The 16599-nt window shown below is 39.7% G+C and overlaps 1 protein-coding gene across 1 annotated transcript in view; it reads right to left on the bottom strand.

Annotated features, from left to right (window-relative positions):
* SUCLG2 (succinate-CoA ligase GDP-forming subunit beta) overlaps positions 1–16599 on the bottom strand; it is a 198961-nt gene that overhangs the window by 80325 nt on the left and 102037 nt on the right. The window contains exons 8-9 of the mRNA XM_069968783.1: positions 3516–3677; positions 119–261 (exon numbers count right to left, since the gene is read on the bottom strand). Coding sequence (XP_069824884.1) covers positions 119–261; positions 3516–3677 — 305 coding nt within the window. The remainder of the gene's footprint in view (positions 1–118; positions 262–3515; positions 3678–16599) is intronic.

Here is a 16599-nt window from a genome sequence, read left to right as displayed (position 1 = left end):
GGGTAAATCTGCGTCCTAACTAAATTTGTAGATACTGCCCTCAGAATTTCTGCAGTGTATTCTTCCCCTAGGGAACATAACCTATTGAATGTCTCTGGTCTCTAATATACTACTTTACCTTGGGGTCTGCAGTGAGCAGCTTGAAGGCCTGATAGACCTGAGACTCTTTCACACCACCTCCAAGATCAAGGAAATTTGCAGGCTTTCCCCCATGAAGGTCAATGATGTCACATGTAGCCATGGCAAGACCGGCACCGTTCACTGAAGAAAAAAAGGAAAATCAAGGATGTAAGCAAATTATATAGCCAATATTCCAATAATTCAATGGGAAGGGACATTTACTAAAGAAACACAATCTAATGAACAAACAATGTGTGTGTACTAATAGGCCAAATATTACAAGCACTAAAATGCTGTATTGCTGGCTGCCTAGATGCAGAATAAAGGAGAAATACAACGTCTAGTATATAAACTTAATGCCTAGAAATACGCTGGAAAGAAAGAGAAATCTGATCAGTAGTTATAATTATAAAGCAATCCATGCAAACAAGTATATATAAATATAATCTACCAAGTATTCACCATTTTAATCTCCCTGTAACGGTCAGAGAATGGGAACATTCTTTCTTACATCCGGAGGATGAAAACTTGTCCTGATAATGTTCTCCTACCATGGCGAGTGGATGGAACACGGACACTATCAGAATTGTTGTTTAGTCTGAATGCACACAAAACGTTTTGGAGAAGATTTGCAATTGAAAACATTAACACTACAGAATGCCTTGGAGTAGAATGGGAAACATGAGTGGAGCTGTGACAACACTGGACATGGAGCTTACATGTTGCCAAAGTTTCCTTTAGACATGCAGCTTTACTCCAATACTTTATTAGGCTATGTTCACACAATGTAAAAATAAGGGAAATAATGGGCCGTTAAGAAATATTATGATCGTTAATAACTGTCGTCTTTCCCCTCACCTTCAAAATAATAAAAATTAAGAAAAAGAAAAGCACAGTGTGAACACTGCAAAGCCATGAAGCCTGTCCGTTAATTGAATTAGCATGAGAGATGTTAAGTGGGTACAATTGTACCCAATAAACTTACTGCCATTAGGACATGCTTCCTACTAAATTGGTCAAAGTAAGGACTTAAGGCCCTATTACGCCAAGCGATTATGGGCCATATTTGGCTGTTTATAGGCCATTATGGATGAAAATCGCTTGGTGTAATATCCTTCTTTTAAACATGTTGAAAAAACTTCAGCGATAATGATGGACTGATGGTTGTTGCTCCACATTTTGGAGGTTTAGTTTAGGGGTTGGGATTAGTAAGGCTGGTTGAGTATGCCTTTAATAGTCTGAAACGTGTAGGAGTTTCATTTGGTTTTTATGGATAATTGTTGTGAATTTTTTAATATAGCTTGGAGTTTGATATGGATTGGAGCTGAAGGCTACTACTGTTTCTACCTGCTACCTACAGGACAGGCTGTCATCAACTAGTTTTCAGGGGAAGCTTCAATGAAAGAGAAAATGTAAAGAACGAATACACTAACAGTAAAAATTACAAGCTCAACTAGGATCATGTTCTGTATAAAAGACTGCAGGACACATCCACTCTATACAAATGCCGAGCAATAAATTATAAAATCAGCAAATAGTATTAGGGATACACTGGCAACAGAGTTTCAAGCTGTACAAAGAGGAGAAGTGAACACAGAAAACAGGGGCATGTTTCCACAATGGTCGTCCTCCTCAGCAGCCATGTAAATAGTAATTAGGTTTAACATTGCCGGCCTTCATTGTAATTGACTTATTCAGAAGGTATTGACAGCCGATTCCATCCTCCCTCATGGTTCCTGTCATCTTCTTCGGCGTTTGATGTATATGAAATTGCTCCAGTGTAAATTGATGTGCAGATGAATCTGCAGGTAGGCTGCACAATAACCCGCTCAGCGATGGCTCCACTCTCACTATATGTACAACATCCTGGTGAGTGAATAGCCGTTTATCCAACTTATGATAGTAATTTGTAGGTCTGAATACGTCTTCTACTGTAACTATTAGAGATTTCTCTGATGGTGCTGATTACAGGCCTCACAAGAGATGGCGGAGCATGCTGGGCTTTTGTTTTCTGCACTATTTCACTACTTATTATGCAACATATGCATCAAATTTAGTGATAAGTATAACTTGGCATTCTCACATATAGGGTGCCCAAAGACCGTTCTTAAAGGCAATTAAAAAAATTGAGCCTAATAAGATCTCCTGCAATGTCTCCAAACATATATCTAATCAGGCAATCACATGCCCTGCTACGGTGGGATTAATTCCCACACCGTATGCAACTTGCAGTTATTGGGATGTCCTTCTCCGCCAAAGTAGTTACAGCTGGTGGGCTGGAAATGTCTGTAATCAAGCATCTCTGGGCACGATTAACAGTGCAGGAGCATACAACATCATATAGGACCATCTCTTATCATTCTCCGAGCTCTGACGTCTTCACTGGGCTGGACAGGCACAGTACATCGAGGTCCAATCCCCGCAGCCTGTTATCTGTATTGCGCATGTCCGGTCAACCTAGGAATTTGGAGCTCAGAGAAAGATACAGAAGGGGCCCCCTCTGTGACCCTGCAGGCTCCAGCACCGTGATCACCCCGACAATATTATAGATGATTCCAGTTCACCAGCCGTGACTACTTTGGAGAAGACGACACCCTGATGACCAACTAGCTGGAATTTGCATACTCTGCAGGAATTAATCATAGTACATTATCAGGTGATAGCAGGGCATGGGAGAATTATTAGATATATGTTTAGAGATATTGCATGAGACTTTATTAGGCTGAATTTTTACTTTTGTAGCTGTAATCATGGTGACTGGCTCCTTTCAATAAAATAAGCCTTACAAAAACAAAGCCTCTTGTAAGCCTTACAAAAACATGCCTTTTCAAAGGCATAAAATATTCCTTCCGAGACCAAACACTATGTGTAGCTTAGTTACAGCCTGCACTATACCCCAGAGTTGTATTCTCAATTCTCAGCTAACATTTTTAATATTCCCTGCTTGTTCAGGGTCTGCACAAAGCCTGCTCTGTTAAGTTACATTCTGGGAAATCTGCCTTCTGGATACAATAACTAGCAGAATTGTGAGTATAGCTCTGGGGTAGAGCATATTCCATTACTCATAAATCGTATAAGATAAATAAGTTACTCAATTATTATTATTTTACAAAAATTATAAAATAATACATATAATGGAACGAGAGAGAAGGAGGCCATTAAAATGCTTAGCATCTTATAAATTCTTGTCTTCAGCCAAAATACTGGCTCATCAGCACACAAGCCGACAAGCATAGTACTGTTAATCAAAACCAGACACGAGAACAATACAAACACAAGGATTCTATTGTTCCCACTGTCACAGAACACAATCACGCAAAACTGGTTAAATAAAAGCGGTGTTAAATGAACAGTTAGTTGATACAAAAGATCTGTTACAATACTTCTGTTCTTACCAAAGCAAGCAATGTTTCCCTCCATACCGATGTACTTCAAGTCGTACTTTGCAGCCTCGCTCTCAATGGGATCCGTTTCCGACGTGTCATCCATTTCAAAAATCTCCTTTTGTCTGAACTCCGCGTTGTCGTCAAAGTTAATTTTTGCATCAAAGCACACGACTGCGGTGATAAAGAATGGGAAAGAAGAGAAGAATGCGTTGAGAAAGGATGTAAAGTTACCTGATGCCAACGCAATTCTTCGTCAAGCTTAGAAGATTAGAAACCACAATGTGAAACTATATAAAACAGATCTTTCAATGTAGACACAAACATCTTTAATCTATCAAAAGCCGACTGGTGGATGGATGAGCAAATCTAGAGAAAGAAAACAATTAGGACAAAACCATTACTTCCTATTGTTTTAAGGCTTTATAATTCTGTGCCGCTAATTGGGATTATTGAGTACAAGCCGTTTGATCAATCATAATGGAAGGCATTTTGTTTTAAGTTTTCCAAAGCAGATACAGTAAGGGGACGACAATGGAACAACCGAGATAATAGAAGAATTTAGATGAGTTATCTTTCTGGGATAAACATATCAGACTATTAGCGTACAGGTAATAATGGCTGAAAAAAATTGTATATGGCTGGAAAAAGTGGGAAAATAAAATAGACGCTACTCACCTACCCTGAGCCCTGACAGCTACCACGCCAATGATCCTGGCATTGAGAACACTTTTTGTGAGCGTTCTTTTATCAGCTGGTAGTGAACTGTACCACGACTTTTTTAGGAACCCGGTCCAATCATGAGTCATAGTGACATGGTGTTGAGGATGTCACATGCAGGTCAGATTTTAATCTATATATGACTGATCTTAATAGACTGAACGCAGATCAGGTGGTATAAAGGTGTTATTCCAGTATGGACTAGCATCTTGAGCAGAGGAGTCATTTTGTGAAGGAAGTTGTTACTTATATTTCAGTTTTTAATAGGACAGATGCTATATAAACTTGGAACCACGATTCACAGCAATGTGGAAAGAAAACCTAAATGTATTTTCTCTACAGGCCCATAAAGAAGCAAACACATTTTTCATTTTTCTCTCCAAAACGTGCAATATAGGCCAATATGAAATACTGTAGAGGCCCCGGCATGCAAGAGATAAGGTTAGAGAGTCCTATAAAAGATTGGCTAAATAAATTTATGGAATCCAATAGATGTTTGCCTTGTCCCACCAGCAGTGCCCATTATCACTTTACTGTGATATTATTATTTATTTCCTCTGCTGTAACGTCACTAGGTGAAGTATGTTTATCCGGTGACTGTGTGCATGAGACCTGGACTGTGACATCACTGTATTATTCATGTAATATCACCATGTATATTATCCTTGTACTGTAACATGACTGTGTTTATGAGTTCAATCCTCAATGTCTTACTAAGGGCCCCTCAGTTACATCTTACATCCTTGTCATGCAAGTTTTACAGCAACTAACCACTGCAGGGACTCACCTACTATATCACTGCTCTCTCTGTTTCTCTTTAGATAAGGCAAAAATGAACACTTTATTGTAACAAACACCACATACTAGATCACTGCTCTCCGGTTCCCTTTAGAGAAGGCAAAAATGAACATTTTACTTCAACAGCATTCTACAAATACTGTAACATGAAGTTTAATAAAATAGGGGAGGGGTCTTATAGCTTCCAGGAGGGATCTGATAGAATATGTAATTAATAGTGTGTAATACACAGAACAGGTAATGTATCCTTGGTCTTAGAGGTGATCACATGCAAAAGCCATTGAGGGGCAATATAAGAACAATTGGGCAATTTTTTCCACCTCTGTTTTTAGGACCTGCATTACGTTCTTTTTTTTTTTTCCTAATAGCAGTCAATGAGAGAATATGCAGCCAGTTACTTTGATCTTTATGCGTGTCTGCAATTTGGAAGCTTTAAAAGGAGGTATAAAGATGTCATAAATATGGATAAAGTGCATCGTCCTTTATGTCTATAATAAGCACTGTATTTTAACCGCATCTGAATACCGTCCTGTGAAGGTGAATAGGAGAGACTTCTTTATGTAGAATTTATCAGTATTTTATTACAAGGACAGGGAGAGTGATGGGATTCTATACGGGGATATTACAGTGTCTGAATGCTACTTGTCTGACTCTGGACTTGAATGACCTGAATGAACAATACAGCAAAATGAATCCAACAACTATTCCCAACATAGCGCTACCAATAACTAAGCTCAAGTGCAGATCAGAGGTTTCACTGTATTGAACGCTTTAACCAGCAGCAGACAGTGTTTTCTTAAGCTGGTCTCCCTGAGATCAGTGATCTGTTTCCAATCTTGTGGTATTGGCACCATAGGCATTGTTGTCTCATCAAACTTCATATAGAACAACAGCACAAGCCAATATAAGAAACTTTTTATATATATCTTATCAGACAAAAATGCTCCCTTCTCCTCCATCCCCCCTACCCAGCAGCTACATTATGATTCACTTTCAAAATCACCTTAGCAATGACTTTTGTTTATTGGATAAAACTTGTAATGTGATCCCCGAGCTAGTCTATGGAAGGGGAAGGCGAAATATAGACAGCGGAGGGGGGAGACATAAAAGATAACTTAAAGCAACTCTGTACCCACAATCTGACCCCCCCCCCCACAAACTGCTTTTACCTTCTTATAACGGCTTTTAATCTATGTTCTGTCCTGGGGTCCGTTCAGCAAATGATGCAGTTATTGTCCTAAAAAACAACTTTTAAACTTGCAGCCCTGTTTCAAACTGGCGTGGCCTAGAGTGTCTGTGCATTAGACTTGCACAAGCCCTCCATCCCTCCTCCCCGCCCTCTTCATCATACCAGACAGGTAATCTCCTATTCATCACCCGTGAGAACACTGCATATGTGTTGGATCGTGCCGGCTTCCTAGCGACTGCATCTGTAGCTTCCTGGTTCAGTGTAGTGCGCGCACGCTCCCGTGGCATGATTCGCGCATGTGCCGTAGTGCGTCGAAGCCTGTGCCGCTCCGACACACTATGGTGAACCAGGACACTCTAGGCCATGCCAATTTCGCAGAGGGCTGCAAGTTTAAAAGTTGTTTTTAGGACAGTAACTGCATCACCTGCCGAACGGACCCCAGGACAGATTAAAATCAGCTATCTGAAGGTACAAGAGGTTAGGAGGGGCCAGATTGTGGGTATAGAGTCGCTTTAAAGGGCAGAGACCTGATAAAAAAATGTCTTATAGGGGATTAATAATGACGAGATACAGTGCTGCTCCTCATGTATACACACAAGACAGCTTATCCTGAAAAGTCACCTGAAATATGTACGTTTTATTTCTCCAAATAATAACACAAAAAAAACCAACATCCTGAAGGCTACCCAATTAGACGTTTCCATTTATGCAACTATGCCTTTTAATTCTGGAGGACCATATTAGCACTAAAACAACATTTCCTAACTGAAGGGGAGGGACACTTCCGCCAACAACATGGTTCGTCTTGATTCATTGGTAATTGCCTGCAGTTTACAGATATCTGTATTATAGGATTAGGCAAATGCATTGTATACACAGCATACAGTATGGTGGTTTAATAAAGCAATATTTCCAGACAATAAAACAACGCAGCCTTGTCTCTCCCCAAACAGCGACCGACGGCTCGAGATTAACCCATTATTTAATCCCAACAAGTAAACAACTTCATCACAAGCCAGACAAGTTACTTAACTTTAATGAGCTGATCTCTTATTATTATACAAGTGAATGCGGATTGCCGAAACACATAGCCGAGAACAGATGGTGACTATCTTATACATACAAGAGCATTAAACTGTTAAGGATATTTTTATTTGACCATTAACAGACAATTAGATATTTTAACTGGTTTTAAACTACTCCTGTAATGGCCGATATGAGCAATTCCAGTAACAGTATTTACATTTACAGCATTTCTTCAGAACGTTGGCTTCCTGCTATCTATTCACATTAAATAGGTTAGGTCAGCAGACCTCGAAAAACAGAACCAATCTTTGTAACTGCCCAGCGCTGACTAAACTGAGTCACTAAGTCTAAAACGTCCCCATAAACTTCATACTGATATTCGGTGATGTCGGTGGAGATAGGGGTCAAGCACGATGGAATTTCACTGTCCGACCCTTTTGATCTTGGAGAGATATCCCACACCCAGTGCAGTCTGAATGTGGCTTTACCCTATGCGTTCCCATGGAGAACACAGGATCGTTCGGAAGTGCGAATGCGGATGGGAGAGATAACTGTTAGCCAAATGACAATTTGGCTGACAGTAATTGAAGGTGTATAGGCACCTTAGGAGATTCTCCTTTTCTTCACCAGTGACCCCAAAAAAGGAATTTGGACTTTACATTTAACCCTTTCAAGCAAAAGTCAGTAAATGTACTGACCTGCTTCAGATGCTCACTGTTTAGACAAACAGTGACCGGAAGCTGCAACTAAACTTTCAGCTGATAGCTGACAGTTTAGTGTAACTGCCACTGGACCCCCGAAGAGGGTCCAGCATCGGCAATTGCTGGCTTTGGTGGATCAATAACGGTAATTGGTTTTGTAAAAAAACACATAGGATTACATTGGAATCTCTGGAAAGAAAATGCAAATTTTAACTTTTCACTCTTACTTTGCAGTTATTCCTGTGAAATGCAGAAAGGGTTAAATAACTGAATGAATGTAAATTTAAATACTTGAAAGAGTGAAGATTTCAAAATGGGTTGAATTGTGGGGGGTTTTAGTATACAGGCCTCTAAAATATACTCCAAAACTGAACTGGTGCCTAAAGAATTTCTGAGCTTGAAATTTTCACGAACATTTTGAAAATTGCTACTAAACATTTACGGCCTCTAACATCCCAAATAAGTAAAAGCATGTTCACCAAATGCTTTTAAAATAAAGTAGACATGTTATAGATATGAATTATTAAATAATGAATGTAGTATTACTATTTTCCTTATTGGCAGAGACTTTCAAATGTAGAGAATGTGCTTTTTTTACATTTTTAACAACATTTTGGAGTTTTTTCACAAAAAAATTCTGAAGCTATCAACTCAAATTTACCACTAACATAAGGTAGAATATGTAACAAAAAAACAATCTTGGAATCAGAAGGATTGGTAAAAGCATTCCCAAGTTATTGATGAATAAAGTGACACAGGTCATATTCATAAAATTTGCCTTGGTCCTGAAAGGGTTAACATGGCCATTCACCTTCTATAACTCTTGGCCAAACAATTGTTCAAATGAACATCTGGCAAGGCCAAATTGTGTAGGTTAAGCTCCGGTAGGGCTGGGCGGTATACCGTCAAAATACCGATACAGTCTCTGGCGTCGGTTAACCGACCTCAACTCTGCCAGGACGGTACCTGCGGTATTTCCCCCCTCCCTCCTCTTCCCCTCACCCTGCGGCCGCATGCTCTGCTCCCCTCCGTTAATCTTCCAGAAGAGGAAGGCTGGAGATCGGACAGGCTGTGTGCTCAGCGCTGCTGCTGCTGCTTCCGGGCGTCTCTGGAAGCTGCACGGTGTGCCCTGCCTCCCCGCTCCCGTACATAAAGTGGCTGCTGGGGTCAGGTATGGGTCGGCACATCCTCCCCCCACCGGGCACCGCACTCTCTCCCGCACAGGAATAGTTTTTTTAAAATAAATCTACATTTTGCACCGTTAACCCTTTGAGTGCCGTGGGCTATCTTCTAACTATTTGAATACAGTCAAGACCTAGGTCCGCTGGCACCAACCCCACGCCAATTGAGCAGTGCTGCTTTTTCTCTTTTTTTTGTATCTATCTATCTATCATTACATCTAAAAAAAAAAAAAAAAAAAGGAGGCTCAGGTGGGTGCACAACCTCTGGTAGCCAGACCTAGGCTTCCAGATCCACAACAAATGTAATCCGAGGCGGCACTCCAGGTATAAAGTGAATGAAAAAAAGTTTTATTCACCCATAAATGTGCAACGTTTCGATCTCTCGTTGAGGTCTTTTTTTGCTTGAAAAAGATCTCAACGAGAGATCGAAACGTTGCACATTTATGGGTGAATAAAACTTTTTTTCATTCACTTTATACCTGGAGTGCCGCCTCGGATTACCTTTATCATTACATCTAAGTATTTTGAATCTGATCTCTGAGCAGCACTACCTCTGATAGTGAAGATACAAGGTGCCCGCAGGTAGTCTTGACCAGGACTTCCACAATATTCCAAAGGATCGCCCACAGCACTCCAGTTCGTGTATCAGAATACGTGATTTATTGTAACATAATAGTGCAGCACAGCTGCACTATTATGTTACAATAAATCACGTATTCTGATACACGAACTGGAGTGCTGTGGGAGATTCTTTGGAATATCATTACATCTATCTATCTCCTGTCTGTATGTATAATATATATATATATATATATATAATACACATATACACACACACACACGGAGAGATTTATCAAACATGGTGTAAAGTGAACCTGGCTCTGTCGCCCCTTGAAAGTGCCACTTGAAAATGGTGTAGGAGATGCCAAAATATTGTGTATTACTGCACATTGTTCTATGGAGTAAATCCACGTTTGTATTACCATCGAAAAATGGGGTTATAAAATGGGTGTGGCTTTTAAAAGGGGCGTGTCATAATTATAGTTCAATTTATCGTTACGGTGGCTACATGTATGATAAACCACGATATTGATTTAGGCCATTATTGCCCAGCCCTAAGCTCTGGGGGTAGCTTGATGCTTCCAGAACAAAAGGGGTGGGCTGCAAAATTTCATCATACCTGATCCTTCTCTCCCCCATCATCATCTATGAGTGGCGGGTTCCTCGTACATACTGTCAGCGACAGGTTCATACAACTTTAGTATTAAGTGTATGGGCATCAGATCAGATCCCATGATCATCAGGATAGTGGCCAATTTGCTGGGAAAGCAAATGAAGGCACACTATGGTAGCCAGATAACAGGCAAGGGTCAAAATTAAGCAGTCAGAGAGTAACAAGACTTCAGACGGAAAAGTATGTCAGGTCAATAGAATTTTGGGTTTGAGTGTTGTGGCCCTGATATGAACACTAAAATGTGGTTATAATGTGGCCATTACTTTTACCACAAAACTATATATCAATCTGCTCAGCTCCTCCTCCACACTTAGTAAGACAGCGACCATTCTGTGACATGGCCGTGTCATAGAACCGCCGCTGTTAGTGAAGTTCACACCAGCCGGTACGGCCATACCGGCCGGATGAACTTCACTTCTTTTGACTTGGAACGTGGGTGCCTTCGGGTGTGCCCGCATTCTAAAGGACTATAGCAGACAATGTAAAGTGTGTCCAGGGCCACACTTTACATTGTCTGACATGTCAGTTTTCTATGCGGCAGCATGGAATCACGGCTAGAGTGTTTATAAAGAGTGTATACACTCCGGATGGGATTTCATAGGACACAATGTTATTTTAATTTTCAATAAATAGTGGCCAGTGTTGCAACAGCCATTATTTATTGAAAACGTTGTGTGGACTTAGCCTCAATGTGACAGGTTCCCTTTAAAAAGGTGGATACCTAAGAGTATCTTTGCTTTTTGTCAATAATGGCCTCTATGAGGGAAGAGTCACATACTGTTGCCACAGTTGTGCATAACTGCAAAATGTCTCTGTGACTGTAATATGACTCACAGAGAAATTGTGAATGGCAAATTTACCTTATTATGCACTGCTGTATATCCCACTCCCACATATCAAGACAGATTAGCTGTTCCAGGAAATGCTAGGTGACGATCCCTGGGGGACCTGTAGGATATTATCACTCGACGTTCCCAGTTTTAAAAAAAATTAAAAAATTAAACTAAGAATAAGCTGAACATCTTGACAAAACTCAATAACATATACATATATATATATATATATATATATATATATATATATATATATATATATTATTTTACAAGGAAACTTTTAAATGAATCAGATTCCATTTTCATCCCAGAGCTGTAATTCATTTTCCTGTAAGAATCACGGTTAATTCATCACTATCCTCCTTGCATCTAATGCTGTGGGTGCAAAGGAAGCCTTTCAATTAAGCTGTCGACAACACCTTTTACAAGTCGCGTCCCATGTGATGCAGGGACCACAGGCGTCTCTGATGTCATCTGACGAATGAATTAGCACCTGCTTATCACAGGGATCGGGGACACAGTCTGCTATACAGGGGAGGTGATGCATACTTACGTAATGTTAGCCCTGCCTGACAACATGATGTGAAGAAGCCGATGCCTTGTCATGATTTATGCAGCCTGGAAAGCCTGTTTTCCGTTGCTTAGTCATAAGCAACCAAATATGTTCCCGACAAGGGTCAAAGCAATCTTTCTTTATTCTTCATACCGAAGCCAAAATACAAATGAGGTATCATCTGACTCAGCCATCCCTGAATGCGGAGAGGTGCTGACAAAAACATCTGTAAGAACCCCCCCCCCCCCCCATTTACACGCCATTAGCGATGTGCCTCTGTTATTTTCTAATAGAGCTCTTAGAATTAGATTATATGCCTGCCCTCCCTGAGATGAGCTGATACTATTTTCCAAAAGAACTTCAAAGTTCTATTTTACTGTGCGTTCTGCTTACTGTGCAAATATCTGATCTAATGCACAGTACGCTGCGGGTACAAATTCCTATTAAGTTAGACTACAGCAAAAATTGACTTACAATTCCTAAATTGAAAAATAGAGCGAGCGCAGGGCTGTTTTTGGCAGGTTTATAGCAGACACAGATAAGCGGTAATCCTCAAATCGAAGAAGGATAAAAACCTATTGGTTTTTACTTTAGAATTTAAATCTAATATCGGAATCGTTATGAGACCATTTTGGCTCGGAAAACACTTGTGTCCAATTTAAAACATTCAGATTTACAAAGGATTATATGGGTCCGGAAGCAAGACGGAGCATCCTCTGCTTTGCAGCAGGTTGCAGTAAATGAAGCCATCAGACTTTACACTTTATAACTTTTTTTTTAATTGAGATTAGAGGGGGTAAAATGTTATGTCCAGTTACTCCACATGGAAGTACTATAATAAAATAATATTATATGCACATATTTATTGTAATTTCATTCTTAAAAATTCAAAATACATTTTGAACATGTAATAGGAGAAACTAGAAAGAAAAAATATATATACAGTATATGTTGCACTACCGCACATGATTTCACTTAAAATATCAGATTTTTTGTCAATCCTTCCATGCTAAATGACAATGTCAAAAGTGGTTACAGGCATGTCAATCACTTACAATAATTGTACCGCGTAAAAGTGACAGCAATCAGCTGAGGAGAGGAAATACGCTCGATCTTCAGCTGATCGGAACTTTTGAGTCTGTTTCAACATTTATTATCAGCTGCACATCTTCCTGTGTAAACAGGATTATGTGTGGCCGATTACGATAAAGGGAAATCGACAGCACAAATATACATGTTGCAGAGAAATTATAGAATTTGATCAAATACCAGGAAATGATGAAATGACCACGCTGTTACATCATTTCCCTGAGAAAAGTCAGGGATTTGATCAAATCTCAGACACATTTCAGGGAAATGATGAAATGAACGAGCTGCCGGAGCATTGCTTACCCTATTGGGCCAATCGCCTGTAGTGTTCCTCACGTCAGAAGGGAAAGCGGCTGTCGGCAACAGTTAATATATATGTGATATATATGTGGCAATACGGTAGGAGAAGGAGGATACTAGACAAAAACTCGGTGCTATTTATGCCAAAAGGCAGAGAACGTTAAAGATGCTGCAAAACACCTGAAAAGATCGGCTGAAAAAAAAAATGAAAGTTTCTTTGAAGAAATTTAAAGACGTGTTGGTGGATTCCACAGTTTTAATGTATAAAGTTGATAAGAGGCCCATTAGATGGAAGTAGCATTGTGAGGAGCGTATTAGATGGAAGTAACATTGAGGGGAGTGTATAAGATGGAAGTAACATTGAGGGGATCGTGTAAGATGACTGACTAAAGTCTGCCTGAGATTGCAGGAAAATTCTCCTTAGGCTGGGTCCACACTATGTTTTTGCAATCCGTTTATTCCATTAGTTTTTGAAAAAAAAAAAACAGATGCATTTGTGTGCATCCATTTAACTTTTTTTTCCATTGACTTCCATTATAAAAACAAACGGATCAAATCCTTTTTTTTAACATACACAAAAACGTAGCTGACCCTACGTTTGTGTACGTAAAAAAAACCCGCATGTTTTGATCAGTTTTTTTGTTGTTTTTTTTTATAATGGAAGTCAATGGAAACACAGATCAAAACAGATGCACACAAATGAATCCGTTTTTTCCATCAGTTTTTCATCATTTTTTTTTTTTTTTTTGCAAAAATGGATGAAAAAAAACGGATTGCAGAAACATAATGTGGACCCAGCCTTATTTGGAGGTCAAGGATTTAAAGAAGTGTTCCGGTGAACAGTCAAAAATGCAATGTAAAACAAAAAATGTGCCTGTAAAAAATAAATGTAAGGTACTCTGCAACTCAAGATGCCACACATCAAAAATGTGTTTTAATTTTAAAAATATTAATGAACATGATTATTAATTGCTTTCAGTAAAAATATCAGCTTAACTACCTATTTCCTTTGTTAATTTGTTTCAAATAAATAATTTGCGTCTATTGTCTTATTCCTTAATAAATAAACGTAGAGCCGGGCGACTCCTGACTTGCTCATTTCATTATTTCCCTGAAAGGGGTCAGAGATTTAATCAAATCCCTGACTTTCTTCAGGAAAATGATGAAAAAGTGCGGTCATTTAATCAAATCCCTGATTCTATCACTTCCCTGCAACATATATTTATCTGTGCTGCTGGTTTCCAGATCACGAGTAGCAGTCTATACTTACCTACTGCGATGCTTGCTATCCGGCATCCAGATCTCCAGTCCCCCAGCCGCTGTAACTTCAGGCTGCCGCCAACTCCTGAAGATACAGCCAGCGGTTGGAAGACTGGAGAGCCAGATGCCGGATCACAAGCAGTGTGGCTGGTAAGTATAGACTGCTGCTTGTGATCTGGAAACCGACAGCACAGGCATATACATATATATCCGTGTTCTCCATTTCCAGGGCGGCACGAACAATACAAGGCTCTTTCATGCAGTCCAACTGTTAAATTTGTTATGTTGTGTAAAGGCACAGCAAACAAGCCGCCGATCTTTATTATCCATGCTCGTTTTCACCCACATGAGGCCGACAAATCAATTAATATAAAAAGGGCCAAAGGTATAAGCTCAATTATAAATTAATAAAATGTCACTGTCCCTTAATTTTTTATTTCTTCTTTTCTAATATGTAGGTCAAAAGTTTATTTTGCAACTACTGTATATAAGTAAACAATGTAATAAAACAAATTATTAAGCTCATATTTAGTGCACAGTCTCAAGTCTATAGGGAGATAGGCTTTCCATTTGCTACCATACAGCGTCTCCATATGCCACTGTATAACAGATGTATTCTCCTCAAGGTGGGGGATGCCATGACTTTTTCTCTACAATTCATACAAAGTTTGACAGAAAAAACAAAACAAAAAAACAACAACTATGTAAGGCTCTACAGCAAGTCTTCATAGAGTGCTACTGCCCAGTACTTTCATGATAGTAAAACTACCTCAGATGACTGCAGTCAACTACTGTGGACCTCAGATCATGGCTGTGGCCAGTGCTGGCACCAAAACCATACTATCTGTGACCAAAGTAAACAAAGCGAAAGAGACCGGTACTACTTGAATAGAGGCTAGAGGGGAATCGGTCAGAAAAAGACGGGGTGCTCCCTCTCATTAAGTTAGTGTTTACAATTCAAAAAATAAGAAACCAGAGGGCACTCACCATGTAGATTTCTTTATTCTTGTCTATTCCGACTGACACGAACGCCGTGTAGCTGGTGGGGACGCCTAGCGCAGGATGATCTGATCAGATCACTCTGCACTAGGCGCCCCCGCAAGCTACACAGCGTTTGTGTCAGGGTGAATAGACAAGAATAAAGAAATCTACACTGTTAGTGCCCTCTGGTTTCTTCTCCTAGTCTTTGAATTGTGACCGTAGTAAACATAAGAAACTTGAGAACTCTAAACAGTAAAATCAATCTTACATCTTTAACATGTATCATTACCTTTTTTTGTCATACTGTTACATGTCTTTAACAGCAGCTCATGCAGGTAGAAAATACAATTACCATTATGCATTGCTGACAATATTTCAGTCTGAGTGCACACTATGTATGAAAATTACTAAAAAAGTTCAAGGGGAATCTATCAGCTCTATGTCATGCTCAGTGCTCAATAGTCAAGGAGGTGTTGCTGAGCCACAGCATGCATGCCTTCTCCCCCACTCATCCCTCTCTGTCTTCACCTACTGACTTACAGTGCTCAACTTCCAGTACTTAGTCCTCTATGTCAATCAGTCAAGGAAAGGAGTGGTGAGGAGGGGGGTGGGGCATGCATGCTGTGGCTCAGTAACACCTTCTTGACAAATGAACTCTGTACCCCAAAATACCTCTTTTATTGGTTTACACATGAACTAAATAACACTTTATCCCACCACACCAAAAAGACCTTTGTGGTAATCCATAATCTTCCTTACTTCTCCTTCAGCTTTAGGAGCCTGTATCACTTGTCACTATAAGAAATGCTCAGAGTGTCAGTGTTCACATTTATTAGTGACGGATGTGAATAATCGCTAACTCCTTGGTGGCCGAATTAAAGATTAATTAATAAAAGTAACAGATTCTTCCTATGACGGTTATGATGAAGCCTCTTAATATGCTTTTAATTACCATTAGACAAGCTAGTTATCGCAGGTTTCTGCACATCACTCATATCGGAGCCCCTAGTAATTCATTCGTCCCACTGTAACAATCCTTAGGTGACAACTTCATTGTGCTAGGGTAATATTTAACTCTGTGTGCTATATATGAGATTTCAGATCTAGAAGGTTTACAACCGGAGTAAAAGGGAAAAAGACTATATAGTGTACACTCCGCAGCTTATATTACAATGTCACATGTGCCTGGGCTGGCATGACCAGGACAATTAAATAAGGAGTATATAATGAC

The sequence above is a fragment of the Dendropsophus ebraccatus genome, chromosome 4 (genome assembly GCF_027789765.1).
Source record: "Dendropsophus ebraccatus isolate aDenEbr1 chromosome 4, aDenEbr1.pat, whole genome shotgun sequence".
Taxonomy (NCBI): domain Eukaryota; kingdom Metazoa; phylum Chordata; class Amphibia; order Anura; family Hylidae; genus Dendropsophus; species Dendropsophus ebraccatus.
Note: the sequence above shows the minus strand (reverse complement) of the source record. Positions and strands in the feature narration are given on the sequence as shown.